This window comes from Sturnus vulgaris, chromosome 4, assembly GCF_052056855.1.
Source record: "Sturnus vulgaris isolate bStuVul1 chromosome 4, bStuVul1.hap1, whole genome shotgun sequence".
Lineage (NCBI taxonomy): Eukaryota > Metazoa > Chordata > Aves > Passeriformes > Sturnidae > Sturnus > Sturnus vulgaris.
Genome location: NC_142246.1, coordinates 52,550,568 through 52,568,113, shown reverse-complemented (window position 1 = coordinate 52,568,113; position 17,546 = coordinate 52,550,568). Strand labels below are relative to the sequence as shown.

At 39.9% G+C, this 17,546-nt stretch overlaps 1 protein-coding gene across 4 annotated transcripts in view; it reads left to right on the top strand.

Annotated features, from left to right (window-relative positions):
* Positions 1-17,546, top strand: part of LOC106852552 (melanopsin-like) — a 49,695-nt gene that overhangs the window by 11,616 nt on the left and 20,533 nt on the right. Inside the window, exons 3-11 of one of the 4 annotated variants that reach the window (XM_088163973.1) lie at positions 4,739-4,824; positions 6,926-7,006; positions 8,129-8,256; positions 9,038-9,180; positions 10,892-11,025; positions 12,519-12,722; positions 13,183-13,354; positions 15,161-15,316; positions 16,364-16,471. In XM_088163973.1, coding sequence (XP_088020099.1) covers positions 9,047-9,180; positions 10,892-11,025; positions 12,519-12,722; positions 13,183-13,354; positions 15,161-15,316; positions 16,364-16,471 — 908 coding nt within the window. In that variant the 5' untranslated portion in view covers positions 4,739-4,824; positions 6,926-7,006; positions 8,129-8,256; positions 9,038-9,046. Of the gene's footprint in view, positions 1-4,622; positions 4,825-6,925; positions 7,007-8,128; positions 8,257-9,037; positions 9,181-10,891; positions 11,026-12,518; positions 12,723-13,182; positions 13,355-15,160; positions 15,317-16,363; positions 16,472-17,546 lie in introns of those variants that run through there. The other 3 variants (XM_088163974.1, XM_088163975.1, XM_088163976.1) reach the window with 3 other exon arrangements.

The following is a 17,546-nucleotide window of genomic DNA, read 5'->3' as shown; positions in this document are numbered from 1 at the left end:
GTGTGTTTTGGAGGTTGTATTGCTGGCACTATGGAATATTTGATGTTGAAAGGGTGGCTGTCAAGTCCTACCACTTGCTCCAAGCAGGGCTCACTTCAACATTTTGACATTCATTATGCTCATTCCCTGTGCACCTCTGGGAAGTGCCTGTCTCTGCCTTCTGCACATCCCACCTTCCATGCATAGAGGAATATTAAACAGAAGCAAGCAGATATAATATGGAATAATCCTCATCTTAGAGTGATCAGACAATTTTTTAATCTAAACAGAAATTGAATGCTACAGCATTTATACTAATATCACAAATGTGCTTGAAATTAGCAGACTGAGAGTGTTCACTTGCATTATTCCCCATGTTCTTCCTCTTAAAAGCATCTATTGCCAGACTCTGCCAGGTGTGAGACACAGGATGTGCTGGGGTTCTGATCAGACTACTTTTAGCAGTTTTCATGTTCCCAAATGTACGTGACAGAATGATGCAAATGCCATCAAGCAGTTGGGTTGCCCTCCACCCCTACCCATATCACCCATGACCAAAATATCTTTTTGAAATATGGAAATTACCCTAGTTGGTTAGTGAAGAAAATCTCTGGCTTCAAGCCTTCCGCTAAAAATATTTCCTGCAGAAGAAAAAGTGTGGTTTTTACAAATAGTGAAAAGTAGAGGGAAATCTACAGTTCTTTATGCCTAGCTAGTAAAAATTGTAAAAAAACCCTTAATTATAACGTGGCTGAAGAAGTAATTCTACTATTATTATTATTATTAATATTTCCTTTGTCATTCATGACAGTTCTTCATAGGTGACAGAAGAAGTCTAGAGCAGAGAATCCAGCAGGAACTAAATTACCATACTGGTGAAAATTATTAATTGTTTGTATTTTAAAAAGTAGCATTAGAAACACCATACAGGATTAGTAGAAGTTATTAACATCTTGCCTTAGCTGATTTATTGGGACGTGCTTTCATTTTGTAATCAGCCTTTGAAAAACCAATGTCAGTTGATGGGATTTTTTTCCACAGCCCTTAAAAATAAGCACAATATTTCATGGGATCTATTTAAACTGCAGGGCACCTTTCTCAGAGCAGTTTCCATGCTCAGATCTTCCCGCAGCAGTTGAGTGGGTCTCCCCAAGAAGCTGAACAGTGGAGTGAAAAGACTACTAACATCTACACAAGGTGCATGAGGCCAGAGGTGGCTGGTGAAGGATGTGCTTTCAGCTATCAAGAGTAAGGAAGATTTTTTTTTTAATTAAGCTGTCCAGAAGCTAGAATATATGTTGAGACCTCAGAGCAGAGCTCAGAAACCACTGGCAGAAATCAGAATTCCACGTGTTGCCACCAGCTGTGGACAGGCAGACATTTGTCCATGTACTTCTGTTAAATCCAGTAATGTGAGCCTCTCCTGGGAGTTGAGCTCGTGCTGCTGGGGCTGATGGAGTGGGAGAGGGCTTGTTCCAGGCAGACCATGGGTGCTGTGGCATTGCCTTGTCAGCAGCCAGCAGTGGCTGATGAAATGGCTTTGGACATGGGGCAGGCTGGAGCAGGAGCATCCTGGTATGAGGCATCTGTGGCTGATGAAATGGGAACAGCCATCATCTGGTGGCCTGGGATAAGTGAAACAGAGCAGGATGAACTACAAGAGCTCAAAGGAGGCAGAGGAGAGAGAGCAGCTCAGGTGAAGAGCCCAAGTTATCCCCAAGGGTTACAGTGCCAAGTGGGTTCAAAACACTCTCACCACAGCATGGCAAACATAGAGCAATGAGATTTCTTTTTTAGATGAACTTTGTGTGATTATTAAAGAGCTCCAGTTAGCAGCAGGATGCTCAGAAGGAGAAATATAACACATGAAAATATGCTGCATAATAAAATTAAAACAAATATTTGCTGTAGCTTCTACCTCATGACTGCTAAACTTCATATATTAAAGGACTTAACCAGCATATAATGTTCTGACCACCCATGTTTTTAACTAACATACTCCAAGGCTTTAAAATATATATATCCTAAGATTTCTGCCTACTGCTTTGTTGTTGCACTGTGAAACAACAGCACAGCAGTCATCTGTTCCCTCATGGCCAAAGAAATATGCACTGAACTGCGACAGTCCAGCTAATTTTGATGCAATGTCAACATTGATTAGATTTGTTCAGTGTGCTGCCTGCCGGAGCGTGTATAGCTTGGGTTGTGATTTGAGGTGCATTTGGACACAGCATCAGATAATTTTGACTCTATTTATGGCCAAGGATACAATTTTCTTTTCGTTTTCAGACTAGAACTGGATACATTTAAATAGAACATAAAATTTCTGTAGAAGAAAATGTCGTGAAGACCTTGTTAATGTTACCTGTCCAGATTATACAAGTACTGGAACAGAAATGTTTTCAGGAAACATGTCTTGATACCGTGGTTTAAAATTTTCAGGTCCTGAAATTAAAGTCCATTGCCTCAAGGTTTGATTCTAGTGGCATGAATTCAGGAAAGGAAACCAACTGCTAGTTATTGGCCAGGTCTTCCCCAGGAAGGAAGGCTGGGCTGTGCAGGCACGGTCCATAGAAAACTTGTGGAACATTGTTCTCATGCTTGCTAATCCCTGACCAAGCCATGAAGAGAGTACTTGAGCTAGAACACAAGTTTGTTTCTCAGCTGGGCTGATGTTTGGGGTTGGATTTTTTTTTTCTTTTATGGTCTGACAAACAAATGCGTCTTTAATCACTGATTTCAGCAGTGTAGCTGAAGATGTACGTAGAAAGGAAATATCTCTGTGCTTTTCAGAAAAGGCTTTACATTTTAAAGTTCTTTTAGTCAGTCTCTAGAGAGATGAAAATATGCCCTTTGAGAGCTTTGTAATTAGCAGACAGGTATTAAAATTTAAATTCTTTTAGGTTTCATTGTTTGGTACTGATTGCTATGTTTTCAGAAGCATCGTTTTAATATAATATCATTAATTTAGAAAATATCTGAATTATTAATATATATTTCTTATACTGACTCATCAGGCTAGATATGTAAAAATCTGCGTATGCCTAATTTAAGTGTCTATCTGATTTATTCTTGTACTGAGAACTTGATGCGGTTTTGATGGTTTTCTCTTCGGAGTATTTTGGGAGGGGGTTCGAGGTTTCTTCTGCCATCCCCAGCCGTGCTTTGTTAGATTTCTTGCAAGAAATTTAAGCACAGATATTAAGGATCTGAAAGAAAGCCATCTAATCAAAGCAGAGGCTGTGGTAAACATGAGATCTTAAGGATACAAATGAGTCCTGAAATCCAGTGCTTTTGTTCAAGTGGCCAGATGCCCAGAAACAAATTGCTGGAATAGAATCAACTAGATACGTACTTTATTGTAGGAAAAAATTCTCAAGGTTTTCCCAAAATTTATGACAACAATATCTGGGTGAACACTTGCCTGATCTGGGGCGGGTGCCTGACTTTGCTACTTGTCCTGTTACACACAGGCAGCTCCTGCTTAGTCACTTTTGGATTGACTGCTTGGAAGTCACATGCATTGAAGTCCATTTGCTAAACCAATTTTCATTTTGATTAAATACATGCTGCAAATGTGTGTTTGAATGCTCCTGGCTTTGATATGTGAACTGACTGGAACAAGTGTGGAAGAGGACTGTCACCCAAAGGCTGATAAGGAAAGCAACTTCTTCACATGTGGATGATTGCAGTTTGACTTTACTTTCCGAGGGCCAAATTAATCTGACCTTGCTGTGTGGTGTTGGAACACAGTACTGTCAGCCAGAACGAGCAAAGCTGTTGTCAAAGTTGATTTTGTTTGGGGCTTTTTTGAAAGCCCAGAGATATCAGCAATATTTTTAAAAAATCTTCATTTTAAATGTGTCATCTTTTGTAAAATATCTGAGGATCACTAGTTCTGTTATAGTCTCTACACTGCAACGACCTTCTGTTTGCTGCTTCAAGAGCTCCTATGTACAAGATATTTCATTAAGCCCCAAATTTTTTTGTAATTTGAAACCAGATGGTGCTTCATACTGAAATTACCTGGATTATGTGGACTATCAGTGAAATTATAAGGAACATGGCAGGTATTATCTGCTAGCTGTCACGCTCAGATTTCTCCCATCTCAGCTAACATACCTAAGCACTGTTTAGTCTTTTTTCTTTAAAATTTTCAGGTGTAACGGTATAGACAAGATTTTGAACAGCAAGTCAAACTTCTATGTTGTGAATCCATAGAGCAGTTCAACATGGGGAGGCTGCTATGTTGTTAATTTATTCCCTTGTTAGTGCACATTAATCCCCCATGTAAGCAAGTCCTTCCTTAAGCTCATTTCAGTGTAAATAATTTCCACAGGATGAGCTTGCACCCATGAGCAAAACCAGAGGGTAAATAAAGCTTTCAATAATCTTATGTCCACCTAATGCCAATCATACAACCATTTCAGTCCATTATTTTCTACCCCTACCCACTGAAGGGGACCTGCCCTTGCCCTCTTTTTAACAACAATTTTTTTTCTTCTGCTTCAGTTAATTAATTTTGTCTTCTTTATTAATCTTAGCATCTTAAAAACAGAAACTGATGGTTCTAATTATTTAGCCATCATTTTATCACTAAAAATCAAATTTGAGAATTACTGTCCTCATCTGTTTCGTGTTTTCCATCTTAATTTTGGAAGAAATATGGGAGAAAGTTTATTTTTATATGTGGTGCCTGCTTCCTTTGCCAGATAGTTGAGGGACAGCTGTTAATTGCTTACTCTCCATTTTCCTGCAGATCTCTTAGCTACCCTGCCAGGAAAGCCCTCCAAGCAGCCACGAAGGTGACAGTGTTTTGATGTTATAGTCACTTCATATATAAGGGTAAGGCCACATCATAATTTATATGAGTTGTCAGGTCCTCCAACAGCTCATAGAGTCAAAATGCAAATGATTGTAACATTAATTCAGAAGGAGCTAGCACACAGAGCTAGCACGGGGTCGGCAAGTACACCAGAAGCTGGCCCTGGTGTAATTACTGGCATCTTCATGGGCTGCTTGTTTACATTTGAATTTTTGACCTAAACAATCAGGTCATTCTGGATAGTGCCTTTGACATGTTCACTCAGGAAATGGATGTGTCTTCAGCAAAGTGCTCAGGATTCTGTCCCACAACCAAAATATGGAGGGAGGTAAAGCGAGTCTGGGGGAAAAATAGACCGGTGAACTCATTGCAAGTAAGCACTTGAAAACTTAATTCACCCATTAAATATTCAATATATTCATTAAATAAAATGTAATGCCTTCCTTCATTATCAGTATATTAAATCTCATCCTTAAACAGAAGGAACAAGCCTGAGGCTTACACAGAGCAGACTTCTCACTCTACATTACAATGCTGTGATGATACTGAGCACCCATAAATACAGTTGAGATAGGGGTGTTTAATCCAGGTCAACTGTACGTCACCATAGCTGTGTGAAACAGCTGAAGGGGAACTTCTCCCCGTGTGTCTTTTATTTTTTTAAAGTTTTTTCAGTTGCATTCTCAAGAGGACTAATTTTGCAGTTAATAAAATAAAAGTGATCAGGCTAAAGTATAAAGTCAAAGTATTGCAGAGTGCATCTTGGTGTCATGAGATGGATACAAAATCTGTGCTTTACTAAGTCTAAAAGGCAGGATCTTCTCCACAGTACAAACTAACCTTTTGCTGATTCATGGCAGCTGTCAATGACCATTTCATACATAATTTTGGTGCTAAGAGAGGCTGATGTAGACATAACACAGTAAGACTCATCAGTGTCTATAGAGAATGCAACCTGCTGTATGTAGTTGTGTGCCATCCTGCTTACCTAGTTATCTGGCAAGATTTTTAATAGTTATTTGAGTTTTCTTGGGTCAAAAACACTCATAGTAACCTGGAATATTCTCCTATAATTTAATTTTATTCTTACTAGTTGTGGGAAACTAATAGTACAAAAAGGAAATGCATGGGACAGTAGCAGCTTTTGAGAAGATCTGCAAAAACCAGCATCCCCTTATAGCTCATCCCTAAGCTTGTAATTTCTTTTTCATATTTCTAACCCTCATCTTTATATGGTAAAATATTTACATTGGCAAGTATTTAGCTTGTTAATTAAAACTGATAAAAGGCCATATTCTCAGAGTTGACGCTGCAGGAAAAAAGAAAAGGCCTAAATTCAATGAATATCCTAAAACCTTGATGATAGTGCTACTTGTCTGCAGCTGGATGTTATGCTGTATGGACGATGGGTTTGTATTAGAAAAACAGCTTTTGTTCACCAGAGTAGATTTTAAATTCTCAACCTTAAGAGTATTTGAATTTTAAATTTAGAAGTTTTCTATTGTGAAAATATGCCAAATTGTTGAACTACATTATGTGAGTAAAATGAGGTATATATTGTCCTAGATTAGCCTACAGCTATTTGTTTAGCCTGTTTTTTTAGAAGTTTTCCACCAGTTTAATGAAATTATTTTTTTCTCTAAGTTGAGATTATTGTGTTGTAATATATCTATACACACACACACGCACACACATAGATATGCACATTTTTCTTCTCAGATTCAAATGACATTGTTATAAATGGCTTTTGGTCTTTGTCAGCTTGCCACGCTTCATGCAGCTTGGATGCCTGCCACATCCTGCTCTCTCAGGGTAACACCAGCGAAGGGAATGAGTGGCTGTCTTTCCATTCAGATCTGAAAATTATCTAACTGCTATTAACATTGCAGGAGAAGTGTCCGTCGTATTTCATGGACTCCCCTGGAGGCAAGATCCAAAGTTTGTGTAATCTAAACTAAATCTCACTTTAACTTCTCACTGAGATTGAAGGCTCTGTGTAATCTCTGGTATTTATTGCCTTCCAGATTCCACTTTGTAAGCATCAATAATTTATATTTCATCCAGTATTGCCAGCAAACTGTAAGCTGAGTTTACAAATGTGTCATGTGAGATATTTTTCAGCTTTTGACACAGCTCACCACCCGCAAATGAGTAAACGAGGCCAAAATGTCCAAGTCAGCTTCTCTTCAGCAGAGAGATAAGGTGAGACATCTTTGGGTGTGAAATTCGTAGTCTATTTCCCAAATTAATTTCTGCAACAGTGAATTCCCATATGTTGAAGTAAAGCATAAATCATATGACAGGCAAATACTACTTGCCCTGAATTACATTTATATAATAGCCCTCTATATCATAAATCTAGGTAGAGGCAAATCCTTGGCATACCTAACAGATAAGATGGAAAGGAAGAAAAACATGAACCCCTTTCCCTTCTCCCCAGTTTAGTATGTATTGCCAGAAATGTGGCAGGATTATAGCACAGTGCACACACACTGCTAAGTTTGTTGGGTTTGAGAGAGGAGGAGAGGCATTACTGTGCCTAACTTGCATGCCCAGGCAGCCCTGCTCTGGGAGTATGGTGCTGGCTCTGCCTAGTGTCAAACAGCCATGACTGCTTTCTTTGCTGGGCCACCTCACTGTGCTTTGCCTGCTCTTACACGACCTCTCACACCTTTCTCAAGGGTAAATGCTACACATGGTGACATTTTTTTATTGCTGCCTAAGCGCTGGAAATAACAGTCACAGCCCCCTGGTGCAACCAGCACCAGCAGATGTTCTTTTTCATTTCTTCCTACTTAAAAGTGATGTGATCTCTGTATGGTGAAGTGCCATATTGGCAGCAGCCATCCTGTCAAGGGTAGACTCTGTCAGATGAAGAAGGCTTGAAAGCACCTTCCTGCTTTGAAGCCATAGCTTTTGTACTTTTTACTACATCACTTCAGTCCAGGGAGCTTTGCTGTCAGCATTTCCTCCCCAGACCCGCTGCTGTGTGGATGCTCAGAGTGTGCAATGCACTTCACCATGCCCTCCCTATTGCCAAATGCAGCCTCCCCAGGGCATGCCCCAAGAGGGTCACAGAGCTGGGGGAACAATGCACACAGCTAGCACTGTTGTACATAGAGGGAGCTGTCCTGTGTAAACTTCACAGATGAGTGAGGAATATAGGGCAGAAAGGAGAAGCAGAAGTATGGGAGACTAGGAGGTAGCAATAGGAAAGAAAGGGTGTACTCATAATTATAAAAATGGCTGCTTAAATACTACAAGTGGTTATCATCACATAGTTATCATATTAACCTGTTCTGTCACCCATTTCCTCTCTCACAGGCCAAAATCAGCCTTACCACACACTCCACACATTGCTGAGCTGTGCAGTGGAGAAAGGGGGTGAAGTGAAGCAGTTGCCCAGCTGTGGCAAGGTGCCACACCTTTGACTCAGCTCTTCAGGTCTGATTGTGAGTGTGAGACTTAGCTGCTTGTGACTTGGTAAATAAGAATCTCTACGGGGCAATTTGGACTCTTCTCGTTGCTAATGCTAATGTGAGCTGAGTGGATTAGCTGTAGGCTGCCTTGCTGCTGAATGTAACCAGTGATAAATCTGAATTTGATTAAAAAAAAACCAAAACAGAGGGAGCATATTCATGTGCTGAAGATACGGGGCAGTGAAAGAGGTGAAAGACTATTTAATGTATGTTTTCTTACACAGGCGGTGTTACTGCTGTGCTAATACCTCTCATCTCCTCCCTTTTGCATGGGGAATTCCCAGGTTTTGTAGCACTGAGATGGTGGACAGTGAACCTGAGGAAACCCCGGGGATTTAATGTTTTTAAGTATGGGAATTGATATCATTGCTCCTAATAAAACCAAACTGTGACAGGTTATTTCTTACTGTCGGTCTGTGTTGTCAGCCAGCTCTGTGCCCCAAAGTGCAGCAGTTACCCAGAGCAAGTTTTATGCTCGTGCTTCTTCGCCTTTTTCACATCATCATCATAACTTCTTTAGTTGTCTTTTCCAGTCTGTTTTCTCTGTTGCTCTTTTCATAAGACAAATGTCTACTGTCAAAATTATGAAAGTTACCTGAGGGAAACTTGAATACAGGGGATGTGAAAAGAACTCAGAAGTGTGTCTTTGATTTGCACGAGCTGTGGAAGTGAATGCCAACAGCCTCAGTGTGTATTCCATGGACTAAGGGTCCCAAATGAGCTAAGCTTTCCTTTTCCTCTGTTTTCCATTCAGGGTTTGAACATGAGTACTCAGCCACACACTGTGACCAAGGTAGACATCCCTGGCCACGTTCTTTATGCAGTAGGAACATGCGTGCTCATTATTGGCTCCATTGGCATCATAGGAAACCTCCTAGTTCTCTACGCATTTTGCAGGTACAAAAATTCCTTTTGTGGTTGATCTGAGTGGCCTTGAGTTTCACCTGTGCCCATGTGCAGATTTCTGCCTTGCTTTCCACTTGGATTAAATCTAATGGCAACAAATGTGGGGGGAAAGAGAGGAGAAGGCAACCCTACACATATGGAAGCACATACATTTGCAGCATGACAACCTCAGTGTAAATTCCTGATGTTTTAAAGAATCAAATAAAATGAGAAAATAGTACCTTGTTCTATAAACAATTTCCAATTGAAAGTTTAAAGAATGGTTTAATACTTCTAATTATAGAAACCACAGTCTTGCAGCTTCAGCCTTCCTCACTTACCCTGTAGTATTTGCAGAAACCCTTGACAAACACTGCACTCTTCCCAGGACCAAGAAGGCAATGTGCTATCTGAAATGAGCTCATGCCACCAGTGTATTTGTGTATTTCCTGCTTCAGGCAGATTATAGGATTTCTGTCAGTTTATGTGCTCTCTTGGCAGAGTAATAGACAGCCAAAGCTACTGCAGCTAGAGTATGCAAAAAACTCATGGAAATATAAGAAATATCTGTCCCACACTGTGATGCTGAATTTCAAAATCCTCCTCATTCACTACTTGCTGTCATTATGCATGGTGACACAGTGGGGTCTTACAAAAGCTATGAACCATGTATTAGTTTCCTATTAAATGTTTAAGACAAATAAATTAGTTATTTTGAATAACTGGCTTTTAATATGATTCAGAGAAATGGAATTCCCTGCAACTGTAGACACCTTCACGATTTTTTAAAATGGAGCACAAGCTCTGTATTTCTCTTGAAATGTGTGTGGTTTAGCTGTTGTAATAAAAGCATTTAATTGTCAAAGTAGGAAAACCTGCACAGGCAGATGAGCACCTGCGAAGGTGTGAACTCTGCACTCTCTCTCACCCGGTTATTGCAGGAAGTTATGAGATCCAAGAAATTGTTAGAATTGCAGCAGCACTGAGAAGGCTTTGTCACTTTCTTTTTCAGTATTTTTTAATCAAAAAATGATAAAATATGAGGAAAAAAATTAGTGTTAGCTTCAAATACTGATATTGCAAAGCAAAAAAGAAAGGTCTCAGTTGTTTTCTTTGGATAAGCTTTGCTTGCAGACCTCTGCTTTCGCACTCTTTGTTGTGGTGTTTAATGTTGCCTGTTCATCTACAACTGAGAGTTTTCATTGTCTCTTATGGGATGTATATAAGCAAAAGCACTTTATCCAAATCAGTTTGTGCTCTGCTCATGCTGTAGCACTTTGCAAAGGGTCATTTAGTTAGTGGTATGTCAGCCACTTCATGCCAACTGTGCCAACACAACACCTCAGGTCAGCAGTTTTTAAAGTATCACCAGAAGCAGATCCTTTGGCTCTGTAACTTTCTTCAGATCTACCTCATGTCCAGTGCAAGGCACAAATCAATATTACAGCACTCCTAGCGAGCTGCTTTTCTGAACAAATCCATATTTATCAAGACAGCTGAAACTCTCCTTAGCTTGAAGAGGAAACAATCCATTTTATGGCTCCTGCTCTTTTCAATAATTTTGAAATTACTACAGCTATAGATGCAATAATTTACTGATAATTAGCAACTGATTCACTATCAATTCCAACCTGGACAGTATTTGTTTATGCTAGCAAGCAAAGTTATAAAGTTAACTTTCCATTTTGTCTTTTTAAAACTATGTATTTCTCGTGTTTTTAAGCAACAAGAAGCTGAGGACACCCCAAAACTACTTTATAATGAATTTAGCTGTGAGTGACTTCCTGATGTCGGCTTCTCAGGCACCCATATGCTTTGTCAACAGCTTGCACAGAGAATGGATACTTGGAGACATAGGTACTTTTCAACACTAATTCACACCTTGCCAGCTTTATGCTGCCTGCAGTCGTTTTCAGCCACAACAGCCTTGGCTTGTGCCATGGATAGAGCAGCACAAATCTCTTGAGTCACAGCTCCAGACATCATCAGTCAGCATGATGTCACATGTTTTGTATTACAGCTATGATTTATCTTGCATATCTTGGAAAGGAAAGAGTCAACATCCACATGTAGTCATGTTACCCTTTAGCTTGTAAGGGCGATGTTATGGCTGAAAATAGGAACAAAAGTTTTAGTAAGTTGTAAATAGTTTTTCTGTATCATTTTAAGGGCTAGTTACTACTTTTATTTAAAAATGTATGTTGATATCCATTAGCATGCTTCTAGGAATCTCATATTTAATTAAGAGATTTAAATAACCATAGTCATTTGAGGACTCAGCAAATTCAAGCTCCTTTCTTTCCAACTGCAAGAAATAAAAAGTGAACTATGCCGAAATTATAGCTGAAATGTGGGTATAGCAAGAACCTCAGGACGCTCAATGCTGTTCGGTGCTCCTCATCATATTATGGATGAAAACTTGCACCCACTGGTGGCTGCACAGTGGTGGAGCAAGCCCAGGGACCATGCACTATTCAGCAGCACAGAAGGGGCTCATCCTCAGTTTGAAGATAATTTTAGTCTTGCTCACCCCTTAGATAAAATCAGTGCAAATTATCATGCTGTCACAAATGGAGCATTTGATCTGAGTTGAGTGGGATTTGGTCCTTAGTTGCAAGTTACTTGTATAGACTTCAGAATTCTGCTTTAAGGTTGGATCTGGTGTTTTTGCTGCCTCACATTCCTGGTGAGCTCTTGTCTATAACCACATGGGGCAATGCAAGATTTCAAAGAATGGATGATCTTTCCACACAGGCTGCTCCATTAAATTCAGTGTAACTTTTTCCATCTGGTAGTGCAGTGCCTGAATGCAGTGCCTGAATGCCTGAATGTATTATGTAAAAAATGTCAGTTCTTTTAAAAAGTACTGCCATAAAATATAAGAGTTGGAACTATGTTTTACAGCTGGTCTCTTAGTCACCAAATTTAAACTACTTCTACATTTTTAATCCACATAAACCAAAGTCATTTCTTGAACCACCCATCCATCATTAACAGACAGACGTCTGCTGCAGCATGTTAAGATCAATATATTGGGCACCAGTCCAGGAAAATAAAACTTTAATTAGATTGGATTTTCTTTGAGGCAGTTTTCCATTGACAAAAGGTTCCTAGTTGCAGCCTGCAGTGAAGTAGGACTCGTTTAAATACATATATTTGTATTTTATTTATATTTTTGTTTTCCTAATAAACAGTTAATAACTATGAAAATGTGAAGCTAAGAAAATGGTTCTATCGAGAGAGAAGTCCTGAGCAAGGAAAGAAAAAAAGGGAGATTTATTAGAATGGGCTCTGACAGAAAGCGTGCCTCTTTTCAAGAAAACCCCTGACATTGCTATTTCCTTCTCCAGGCTGTAACTTGTATGCTTTCTGCGGGGCTCTCTTTGGGATAACCTCGATGATGACTCTGTTGGCCATCTCTGTGGACCGCTACTTGGTGATCACAAAGCCCCTGCAGTCCATCCAGTGGACTTCCAAGAGACGCACCATGCAGGTCATCGCTGCAGTGTGGCTCTACTCACTGGCATGGAGCGTGGCTCCGCTCCTTGGCTGGAGTATGTTGGCTGCTCTCTCTCTCTCTCTCTCTCTCTCTCTCTCTCTCCCCTAGCATTCCCTGTGTGCTCTTTTTAATCTTGCTTGGGGAATAAAAATATGAGTTTTCTCATCATTCCTCACAGGGATGCCCTTCCACCACCTGATGGTTTGTTGTTGTAGCACACATCTGCACCTACTGCCCTGCACACAAACTCTGCCCTGCTACACCCAGGATGTATTCAAGCAGAACAACCTGCAGATGGAGTATTTGGTGTGTACCTGAGAGTTCTGTAGCCAAGACCTCCTCTCCATGTGGGCACTCTCTTCTCAGACCACGTTTTATGATGTGTAGCTTGGCTGGCACAGTTCTTGAAGACCATGGATACAGGACAGGGTTTATTTTAAGCACTTTGTGGTTGGAGTAGCACCTGTGCTATCTTTGGGTGCATGTATGAATAATGTGTTCCATGCATTCCATAGGTTCCTATGTGCCTGAGGGCTTGATGATATCTTGTACATGGGACTATGTAACCTACTCCCCTGCAAACAGAAGCTACACCATGATCTTATGCTGCTGCGTATTTTTTATCCCCCTGGTAATAATATTCCACTGCTATTTATCGATGTTCCTGGCCATAAGGCGTACTGGCAGGTAAGCAATCAGCTGAAAGAAATACATATCTCTTTTCGTGTAAGAAGATTTTCTTGGTTTCTTTAGCTGCAGAAAATTCTGAACCAAAAATTACTCTAAATTGGAATTGACAGCTGTAAGAGAAGTATTTTTTGCCAATTTAAAACTAGAATGGATATATGAATTTCAGAGTAGAAGAATTTGTTTCTAGTGGTTTTAATCTTATTCCACTGTAGTAATTAATAGTACATCAGATACTTGGATTGCATTATTTGTGTTTCAGATTTGCACTACAAGAAACAATGTCCTTGTGTGTTCCAGCAGTTTTCAGCCTCAAGGGATAATAAAAAAACATGAAGCAAGGAGGAATCATCTGCATTTGAGCAGCTCTGTAAACATAACAGTCCTCATATTTTTTGACAGTTTTATTTAAGGCAGGCATCCCAAAACCTATTATGCTTCCCTCTAGCATCACAACTACATGCACAGTATCTGGCTATGCTTGCTCAGATGATTTTCCCCCAAAAAATTTGGTCTATATTTGAAATGAAAAATCAGCAGGGTGTTAGATCTGTAAACTAACATCATTCTATGAGTTATTTTTCTGCTAATGAGGACATGATTTATTTTTGGTCTGATCCAACACCAGCTGGTGCTGTGAGTCCTTCCTGCTGCTCAACTGTGTCATCAGTTCTGATGGCTTTTCTCTGCTCCTGTGTGCAGGCACTAGTTGAAATGATTTGGCTTCATAAGCCTAAATTCCACTTTTAAAAGTACATTTTTATATGCCTAAAATGAAGTTCTTTCTGAACTCTATTTTTTTGCCTTTGTCTTGGTTTTTATTGTGCTTTGTGTATGCATACTTGATACCAAGTGAAGGAATGCCTCCTTAAAACAATGGTGTCTTGTACACCCATGGAGCACAGTGGACATAAGCTTTTTTATGCCTTTTGCATAAAAGGCTGGATGGAGCTTTGAGGAACCTGGTCTAGTTGAAAGTGTCCCTGATCATGGCAGGATGTTGGAACTAGATCATCTTTAAGCTTCCTTCCAACCCTGGCCATTCTATGATTCTATGATTCTATTCTATATTTACAGTGCACCAGCAGGACTTTGTTACCCTGCTGGCTGGTAATTATTGTCTTCAGCCTGAAATGTATCTCCTTTTAACAACACTAATATGTAAAATCTGTTATTTCTATGCTAAAGTATATAAAATACCTAACTATATACATTTTTTAAAATAAAATATGGGATGTTTGGTGTGAAAAGAGAATTTGATTTTTAATGACAACAATATTAGGCCTGCCTGTTGTACCTCCCATAAAGAAAATACTCTTTAATAAATAAATCTGCAGGTAAGTAAAAATGTCCTTGCAAGTGTTTGGGACAGGTTTCTTAAAGCTGTCAGGGTATTCCAGCAAGAATTGGAATTTCTGAAAGCTGTTCCTTCCTTGAAAAGGAAAAGATGTAAGATGTGATTTTCCCATCCAGCTGTGCCTTTTCTTGCTCCACCTCTAAAAGCAACAAAGGGCAAAAGATACCAATTTCTGTATCTTTGCAACCTGAAACCTTCCTTGTGTTAGGAATAAAGACACAGCAGTCCTGTCCTGTAGTCCCAGGGCTTATGACTCAGTCTCACAGGCAAACATAACACTTGCAACCACATTAATTACCTTCTAGGGTTATTAAATATCATAGGAGAAAAGAAGAATTAGGGTGTTCAAATACAAAATTTACTTCATTTTGCATACTGTTTAGAACATATTAGAGATGTTGCTTTGTCATTGTCCTGCTGAAATTTCTGGGTTTTTCCCCCCCTCACAGAGATGTTCAAAAGCTGGGGTCCTACACCCGGAAATCCTACCTCTCTCAGTCCATGAAGAATGAGTGGAAGCTAGCAAAAATTGCTTTTGTGGTCATCATTGTGTTTGTCTTGTCCTGGTCTCCATATGCTTGTGTCACCTTGATTGCCTGGGCAGGGTAAGTGGAAGAGGAATCCAAACAACAGGGGCTATGCAAATATGATTAGTACTATCATCCACATGAGGCAAATCTCCTTTTTGAATGGGTCTTAAATAATTGCTACATTAGAGGTAGTATTTCATTCTTCACTATGTCCTTGTGAATAAAGCCAGAAAAGGGGTTATTTGTCTATGCATTTTGAAACTATTATGACTTTTTAATCTTAATATTTGGTACACGATATTTTCTCTCCCACATGATGCTTTCTTTGTATAAATAGGAGGAGTTACCTCCTTTATCTCCTAATACCCTCCTTCCTTCCATACACGGCTGTCTCCACCCATTGTCTGCTCCAAAGGGACCTAGTGTCTTGTCAGTGCTTGTTCACTCTTCAAGGCAAGGTTGGATGGGGCTTTGAGCAAGCTCATCTAGTGAAAGATATCCTTGCCCATGGCAGAGAGGTTGGGCTAGATGATTTTTAAAGGTGTCTTCCAACCCAAACCATTCTATGATACCATGATATTAATTCTGCTTATGCTGCACTGCTGACATTGGTCACACCTGACTGAAAGTCTAAAGGGAAATATTGGTTTCAAATGACTTCCAGTCCTCTCTTCTTTCTGCAGTGTTTGGAACTGAGTCACTGACACACGTTATTTTGCAGCACACATGCTGCTTCTGAAAGGGTTTTTTTAATTTGATTCTGTTATCTTTTCTATCACCATTCACTTTTCCCGGATGGCCACAATGGTTGGGGTTTTTTGTGGTTTTAGGGGGTTTTTGTTTATTGTAGAAACAGGGAAGGTGATTCTTTGTGTTCCTAGTCATCCTAAAATTACTTGCTCATGTCTTTGATCTTCTCTAAATGAAGGAAACTAAATACTCACTCTGAAATTCGAATCTTTCATCTGAACAAAGAAATCACTTGAATGAATCAACTTTACAGGTGTATTTCTTATAAAAATATAACAGCACAAAACCAGTTTAAAAGAGTAATATGTTTAATAATGTAGTATCCATGTAATCATGACATAGCTGTGTGTAATTTTTTTTGCTTTGTTTTAGTCGAGGCAACATCCTAACACCATATTCCAAATCTGTGCCAGCAGTTATTGCCAAAGCTTCTGCAATCTACAACCCCATCATATATGCAATAATTCACCCAAGATACAGGTACAGTAAATATATAGGTATGTGTATAACTGTACATGCAAATGTGGATTTTTTACACGGAAAAAATGACCCTTGTTCTTTCAGCCATACCCCTTGCAGTGTGTGTTCCTGTGCTGACCAGGCTGTGATGGGTTCTTGGTGGTCAGACCCAGCTGGTACCTGGCAGCTCCAGATATGGCCTTGGGAGTGGCCAAAAGAGAACAGTCCCTCCCTTCACCTTTCCTCTCCCTCAGAGCCCTGCTCTGCCCTGTGGAGCTGCACAACACCATGACTGACAGGAGGAGAACATGATGCTCAGGTCACCTTTCATTGTATCAGAGACAGCCACTACAGAGCACTCTCTAGATACAAGGTCCCAACCAGCGAGGCTCAAAAAATCACATCCTTACCATTTAAGCAGCTATATATAGATATATTCAAGGTTTGGTTTTCTGAAGCATTTTTCACAAAAAAAATTGAAACGCTGTCAGTAAAAATTACTTAATTTTATAAAGGGGATACGCTTGTAACAGCACTGCTATCCAGCATACCTGTAGAATTTTTTTGCAAGTCTTTCAAAGTGTAGCTACCACAAAGTGACGATGTGTCTAAAGTTCTGAGAAAACACAGGGATGCCATGGTGGTAAATGTGATAAATGCATATATACCACTAGATGGCAGGGTTAGTCATTGGTATGAGGCTTGTTTCACCCTAGAAGTGGAAAAGCTGGTAAATTCCATTGCCTGACAACTAGGACTTGGGAGCTGGAAATTGTTTGGGATGTCTGATGCATAACAGCATGGTTGTAAGAAAAGTAAAAGTTTCTCAGAGGGCTGGTCGAAACATGTCCAAAAAGGGTGAAAACCTTTCACCCTATGATTCTATAAAATCATAGAATGATTAGGGTTGGAAGAGCCCTTAAGTATCAAGTTCTCACCCCCAGCCATGGGCAGGGACACCTTCCACAAGACCAGGTTGTGCAAAACCCCATCCAACCTGGCCTTGAAGACTTCCAGGGGGCGGAATCTACAGCTTCTTTGGGCAGGCTGTTCCTGTGCCTCACCAGCATCAAAGTGAATTTCTTCCTAATATCCT